The 7,500-nt window shown below is 45.2% G+C and overlaps 1 protein-coding gene across 3 annotated transcripts in view; it reads left to right on the top strand.

The window, feature by feature from the left end:
- Nucleotides 1–7,500, top strand: part of usp6nl (USP6 N-terminal like) — a 146,524-nt gene that overhangs the window by 45,150 nt on the left and 93,874 nt on the right. Inside the window, exon 1 of one of the 3 annotated variants that reach the window (XM_063217266.1) lies at nucleotides 6,392–6,650. The exons of the other annotated variants lie outside the window; for them this stretch is intronic. Within the exon in view, the coding sequence (XP_063073336.1) occupies nucleotides 6,590–6,650 (61 nt within the window). The 5' untranslated portion in view covers nucleotides 6,392–6,589. Of the gene's footprint in view, nucleotides 1–6,391; nucleotides 6,651–7,500 lie in introns of those variants that run through there. 3 annotated transcript variants of the gene reach the window in all.

The raw sequence follows: 7,500 nt of genomic DNA, 5'->3' as shown, positions 1-7,500 counted from the left end.
GATCTCAAAATACTAGGGCTGTAACAATACACTCAACTCACAATTCTCTACTTGTCAACTTCATCCTTCATTTTATCTTATCTCATCATGGTGCCTTTGAAGGACCTTTACTAGAGATAACACTGATGTAAATGTGAGATGTCCCCCCCCCGGAGTTGGTGGTAATGTTCATTTAGACATTGTGTAGACATCATCGTTGGCTGTGCAAGTCATCTTACTGTAGTTAGCCTGCGGCAGGTTGAAACTGAGACAGGAAACTATCAAAGAAAACATCCAAGTCAAATTAAAAGGCATCTCCCCCACAACAGATGTACACCTCTGTAGCTGTCTGGTAAACAAGCCAATCAAAAATAATGTTTGGTATTCTCATTAATATTTATAGAAGCACGAATCCTCAAAGATGTCTAGCACACACTCAAATAATTCCTCCCACTTGTTCTTGTGACATTTGCTTTGTGCTGAGATGAGTCCCCTAGTAACACCTCATATCACTTCCAGGAGTTCCAGTGGTCGTGTCATTTTAGGCTTGTGGGACGGACTTGATCAAGAGTCATCGTAGCATTACAACCAAACTATGAAATATCAATTACGTACAGTGCTGGAACCAAAGGAATAGATAGGCCTGTCCGCTTATTAAACTGATTAATAAACTAATTAGTGCTCATTAGCCCAAGTCCCCACAGTGTAGGTTTTACATGGCATTGTGTTGGCTGGCTGATTGTACCGGTTTTCAGTCACATCGCTAATTAGTCCGATTAGCCAATTGGATCATGGCCCGGCATGTCTCTCTCTCTCTCTCTCTCTCTCTCTCTCTCTCTCTCTCTCCCTCTCTCTCTCTCTCCCTCTCTCTCTCTCTCTCTCTCTCTCTCTCTCTCTCTCTCTCTCTCTCTCTCTCTCTCTCTCTTTGTGTCTATGATGGGAAGTGCCCAATTAAAACCATGGACTTCAAAGCCACTACATCAAGACAGTACTTGATGGATTTGGTGCTCAGAGAAGAGATAGCAGGGAATATGTCATGACCTTTCAGGATTCTGGAAAAAGTGTGTTTTACACTGCGCCTAATTGAGTAACTTCAATTGGAGTGTGTACACTTAGGAGAATGTGGGAGATCTGGTATATCCAACATGAATACCTTATGAAAGTGATACCACATATTTTTGTGTGTTTGCCAAGTCAGAACAGAAACCATTTCACAAATGTCAGTAGACATGTGCAATTTTATAATGTGCTATTTTCATTGGTGTGTTTCCACCCGAGTACCCTGATGAAACACTGATATGGCACATGTCTACCTTTTAACTCTGAACAATCTATGTTGCCAATTTGACTTGCTGTATTACTTCAGGAAACACATACAGTTGCTGCGTATAGGCAGTGATGGATTTAGAAGCTACAATCTCATGTCTGATATTGATAGTTTTACTTTTTCTGAAGATGTTTCAGGTACACACCCATCATTGTTTCACATACCCGAAACGTCATGGAAAAGATGAAATAAGTGGAAGTAGAAAATCCTGGTTGAAGGAGCATACTTTTTCTCTTTTTTTATCGAGTTAGCATGCTGCACCACTGCACCCTGGGTAGCTTTTGCAGTGAGGCTCTGCAGAACTACATGCTTCACTCCTTCATTGTAAAGTTTTGAATACCATGCTTACGTTGTTTTAATTTTATTTTTTTACCATTTTGTATTTTTTCTACATATTCCATATTTGTATTGTTTTATATTTTCAATGTTGTTTGTGAAGCACAATGGGTTGCCTTCCCGTGTCTGAAATGTGCCATGTAAATAAGGTAAATGTGACTTGGCTTGACTTGTCTTCACTCTGCTCCTCTTCTCGCCCGCTCCTTCAGCCCACCGCCTAATCCTATAAGTCCCTAGCGAGCTCCAGTGCGACCTTTGACCTCTCTGGCCAAAGCTTCCCTTTCCTGAGAGCTGCTCAGTACTCAGCTCTTGCCCCGAAGCCCTCACCTGCGACCTTGACCCATGACCCTTACTGTAGACCTTACCGACCGATCAGATGGTGTGTGTGTGTGCGTGCGTGTGTGCGTGTGCGTGCGTGGTGCGAGCGAGCGAGCAAGCGAGTGAGTGAGAAATAGAGATGAGGAAGAAAAGAAGGAGTAATATAGTGGATTCTGTGAGCAGCTGTCGTCGGAGAGTGAGGTTGTGAACTGCGGTGACTATGAGCTTTATCTATAATGCTGCTGCCATACAGATGTCATAGTGCGTGCATGTGTGCGTGCGTGCGTGGTTGCGTAATAATTCATGGACTGTGTTAAGGCTCTAGCTCACTCGCTTCTTAAAGCATGGAGATGTATTCTTACAGCGAGGGAGAACTTTTTCCCTCAATTATTTAAATTAGATTCCGCCACACTGTGAACTCACATTTCATTGTGTACGTATGTGTGGGTGCAGGCGTGCGTGTGTTTGTGTGTGCGTGTGTTGTGTGTCTCTAAATCTCATCAAAACTGTCTGTGTCAGTGGTTTTCAAAGTGGGGGCCGGGGACCCCTGGTGGGCCGTGAGGGGTTTCTAGGATAGCACACACACACACACACACACACACACACACACACACACACACACACACACACACACACACACACACACACACACACACACACACAAAGAGACGTATAGGCACACACACACACACAACAGATTGATTGGTGTGAAAGCCAGCACAAGTGATAGCGCGGGATATAAATACACTACTCAGACCTGAAGTCTCATCTCTCTTTAACACACACAGTCTCTCTGTCTGTCTGTCTGTATGTCTGTCTGTCTGTCAGTTTGTCTCTGTCTCTGTCTCTGTCTCTGTCTCTGTGTGTGTCTGTCTGTGTCTGTGTCTGTGTCTGTGTGTATCAGAGAGTGTGTGATTTTCAGATGATCAGCCAAAAACACGGGGAAACAAACACAAGCAACAGCTTCTGAGGTCTCATATCTCATGGCTAACGGCACCACTGCTTCCTCTCCTGCTCCCTGCACTTGGAAGAAGCCTTTGTGTTTGCATAAAAGGCAGAGAGGGAGAGAGGGATGCGGGAGATAAAAGAGAGAGAGAGAGAGGGGGGGGAGAGGGATTCGGGAGAGAAAGGAAAGAGAGAGAGTCAGAGAGAGTGGGGAAGAAGCTGAGAGTGAGGGATGGGGAGAGGAGAAGAGAGGAATGGAGAGAGGGATGATTGGGATAGGGGAGAGAAGAGAGGAGTGGAGAGAGGGATGATGGGGATAGGGAGAGAAAGACGACTGTAGGGAAAAAGAAGGGGCAAATGATAGAGGAGAGGAGAGGAGAGAGGGATGAGAGGAGAGGAGAGTGGGATGATAGGGATAGGGAGATGTTAAAGAAAACTGTAGGGGAAAGGAAGGAGCGAATGATGAGGATATTGAGAAATAAACAGTGAGAGCAAGAGAGTCTGGATGAGAGAAAGAAAGGATGAATAGAGATAGAAAAGGAGACGAAAAATGTGGAGAGGGAGATAATGTACAGAGGTCTGGATGTTGTGAGAGAGGGAGAAAAGAGATGGCAGGATAAGCCAGATGAAGAAAGGAGAGAGGCAAGACACTGTAGAGGGAGAGGGGTTAGGGCGGGTATGAAGAAAAGAGTATGTGGAAAGGGCGGAGAGGAAGTAATGGATGGAATGGGCAAGGAAGGAAGATAAACGAGAGAATGCATCCGGAAAACAAGAATAGAGACAGAGGGAGATACTGATATTACAGAAAGAAGAGAGCTGTAGAGAAAAGAGAAGGGGAGAGAACAATGAGAAAATGATACCGAAGGAGGAAGTAGATTAAAGATGGAGAGAAACAGAGAGAGAAAGAGAGAGGGAGGGTGGCGCGCATGTGCTTGTGTGTTTGCGTGTGTGCGTGTTTGTGCGTCTGCGTACTGTACGGTGCTGTTATTTCCACCACTCTGCATTGTCCTCATACTTCTCTTTCCTCTGTCAGGGTCCAGCCAGATCTCACAGAATTCCGTGAAATGGACACGGACCCTTGGGATGCGAAATCTGTGTCAGTTTCATGGATTTTGCCATAGATGTGGGTCATGGACGACTTGTATTCCATGATGGTCTCACGGAACTGCTTTCTATATGTTCCCACAGCACTATATTAAGTCTATCATTGTAAAATTGAAAAAGCTGTGGTGGAATAGCCTGCCTTTTCCAAACCGTCGATACAAAATTCTATGATTAAACCAAACAAGGCTATAGCAAATTAAGTTGTGTCGACACCAAAACAAGCCCATAAACCTAAAGGTGCATGCACACTGCAAGCGAGGTGGAACGTGTCCGAATTAATTTGTGCTGAATTCGTGCAGTCCAAAACGGTTAGAATTCATGAGAACCGTTTATTCCTTGCACACCGCAGCACTGATGGTGTGAAAGCGTGAAAATAGAACTCGAGTCTTTTTTTCCTGTGCGGGTGTGCGCGTGCTATGGATGGGCTCCCTCTGAAAATGAATGGCCCAAGTGAAGTCCAGTTGAAGTTAATAGCACAGACAGACGTAGGACCTCTACTTTGTATATCTACTGTATCAATAATTGGCCATGATTATTGTTGTATATCCACAAAAGATTTCTGTGGCAACCCCCTCACCGAATACTTCACAACTCCTCGCCCCAAGGACCTTGGCTGTCATAGGCTATTAGCATGACATTGGAGACACGGTTCTATCCTTACTATGCTGATGGGTTTTATTGTATTAAATAATCGGTCAATTTCATAACTTTTGGTCTGCAAATACGAAAAAAAAACCCACTGAATCTGCCTTACATAGTGTCATACATGTAAGCTGTTATTACATTTGCAGTTGAACAGCTAGGAAAATCACATTTTTTAACATAGAGAGGTGGGAATATAGAGAAAGCACTTCCGTAGGCCCACAACAGAAAGCATGTCCATGATTTTGGCAAAATCTGTGAAACTGCCACAGGTTTGTGATATCATGTTGTAATGTCTGAGGGGACTGGCCCATACAACCATACAGCCTCCCTCACTCCACTGGTTGCTGCCAGTCACAGACTACTGTGTGTGTGTGCGTGCTTGCCTGTGTGCAGGTGCATGTATGCAAAGCAATGTGCCTTCTTCTTTTTTTGTGTATAAATTACTGTTGAAACTGCCAACATACAGTATAGTAAACATACAGTTTTTTGCGTGTGTCTGTGGCTGTGTTTGTGTCTGTTATTGTCTTGGTGTCTTTCTTTTTATCTTTGCCAGATTTTTTTTTATTGATGAACTGTCTTCTCTATGTTGGAGAGTGTCGCCTTGTGTAAGTGTAAATGTTTAAGAGGTCTTATGATGTCAGTCAGTGCAGTTTGGTGTGTCCTAACCTGATTGCTATGCACTACTAGACTGTACTGAACTGGGTGTGCTAACTTTTGAGGGGAGGAGCTAGTAGTTACTACTTCTGAGGTTGCGCTTGTGTGGGTGTCTGAGGGAAAAGTCATCATGACTGTGTGTGCGCGTGCGTGCGTGTGTTTGTGTGCGTGCGTGCGTGCTTGTGCGTGTGTGTGTGTTTGTGTGTAACATTCTTATCGTCTTGATGTGTCATCTTGTCCTGGAATGCTTGCTAGAAGTCAAATACGTGTTTGTGTGAGTGATTCTGCATGACAGTATGACAGTGACGTTAGCCTGTACAAGAGGTGTGTGTGTGTGCGTGCGTGCGTGCGTGCGTGCGTGCGCGTGTGCGTGCGTGCGTGCGTGCGTGCGTGGACGGCTGAATAAAATGCAATCCAGTTTGCCATTTGTTTGCCTTAGTCTGCTCCCCCGTGTGTGTGTGTGTGTGTGTGTGTGTGTGTGTGTGTGTGTGTGTGTGTGTGTGTGTGTGTGTGTGTGTGTGTGTGTGTGTGTGTGTGTGTGTGTGTGTGTGTGTGTGTGTGTGTGTGTGTGTGTGTGTGTGTGTGTGTGTGTGTGTGTGTGTGTGTGTGTAAAAGGCCCTTGTGTTGTTGTTTGCGTGGCAGTAGGGGTTGGTATGCGCTGTGTGGGTACCCTCCACTGACGAGTCTGTGATAAACAAACAACGCTATTGTCACAAGAGTCCTTTACAACGCCTCTCTATTTTCCCTGCCTCCCTCCCTCTCTCTTTCTCTCTCTCTCTCTCTCTCTCTCTCTCTCTCTCTCTCTCTCTCTCTCTCTCTCTCTCTCTCTCTCTCTCTCTCTCTCTCTCTCTACTTCTCTCTCAATCTTTCTCTTTCTCTCTCTCTCTCTCCCTCTCATCTCTCTCTCTCTCTCTCTCTCTCTCTCTCTCTCTCTCTCTCGTTCTGCCACTCTCTCTCTCCATCTCTTTGCCCTCTCTCTATCTGCCCTTCTCATCTCTCAAGCTCCCCTATTCTTTCCCCCTCTCTTCTCTATCCCTCTATCCTCCCCCCTCTCTCTTTCTCCCTACCCCACCTCTCCTTCAGTGCAGTGCAGTACAGCTGTTGTGATGGCGACTGCAGTGCCCCTCCACATTTGTCTTATGGCTCTATTACACTGTTCTAGCTGAGTGTGCACTGCTGAAGGACACCTGACTATGAGTGGACATAGGGGTGTGTGTATGTAGTTGTGTGTGTTCAAGTGTGTGTGTGTGTGTGTGTGTGTGTGTGTGTGTGTGGTTACCGATGCATATCAAGGTCGAGAACCACGCTGGGGAGCAGGAACAGCTGGATCTGTGGGAGAGAGGTAAGCTGAACTCATTGCGGAACATACGGAACATCTACCTAGGACACAGCAGCACGGCTGCTTCTGATTGGTTGAAGGACAATATTGATAGTTTGGCTCTTTTCCTGTTCGCTAGTTTTGTCCATTCAGCCTTGTGGTACTGTAAATGATCTTGGGGATGTGGCATTCCCACTTGCCCTTCTCTGATACACTTTGCAGTGTGTCAGATTGCATCTTGCTGCCAAGGCTAATATATTTGTCTTATTTAAGTCAATACTACAATCTGACAAGATGGACTAAACTGTGAAAAGTGTAGTCAGGCTACAGCAGGAAGCAGGTAGCTGTAGGACCAACAGTTGACGTTCAAACCATAGGCGTGTGCAGTTCAAACTGTTTAACTGCACGTAATGACCAATTGCAGGCGTCATGCTAAACCCTCCCCAATGAATCGCTACTCAGATTCTATGAGAACAAAATCTTGTTACACATAGACAGTATGTGGTTGAAGGATGGATTTTGTATCCTTTCGGATCCTTTAGTTAGTACGACCACCTTGCCAGGCTAAACTATTTAGCCGGGTTTGTGTAGTTTACTACAGTAGTCTATCAACAGACGGTGTCTATTCAATCTGGTTTCCTGGTAGCAATAACTGAAATGAATGAGGAACACCACTTCTTCGTTTTTATGTGGGCGATAACCATGGTTGGCTACAGTAGCCTATAGCCAGGACATGACAGTTGCCATCAATGAGGAAGTGCTCCCAGCGGTACATGTTGTGTGATGGAGTGACTGTCATTAAGGCTGTAAGGTGGAGCTAACCTGACCTGCATACCAATGAGACCTGGCTATGTGGTGTCATGGTCAGAGTGCA

The sequence above is a fragment of the Engraulis encrasicolus genome, chromosome 15 (genome assembly GCF_034702125.1).
Source record: "Engraulis encrasicolus isolate BLACKSEA-1 chromosome 15, IST_EnEncr_1.0, whole genome shotgun sequence".
NCBI lineage: Eukaryota > Metazoa > Chordata > Actinopteri > Clupeiformes > Engraulidae > Engraulis > Engraulis encrasicolus.
The sequence above is the reverse complement of the archived record's forward strand: the minus strand, read 5'-3'. Positions and strand labels throughout refer to the sequence as shown.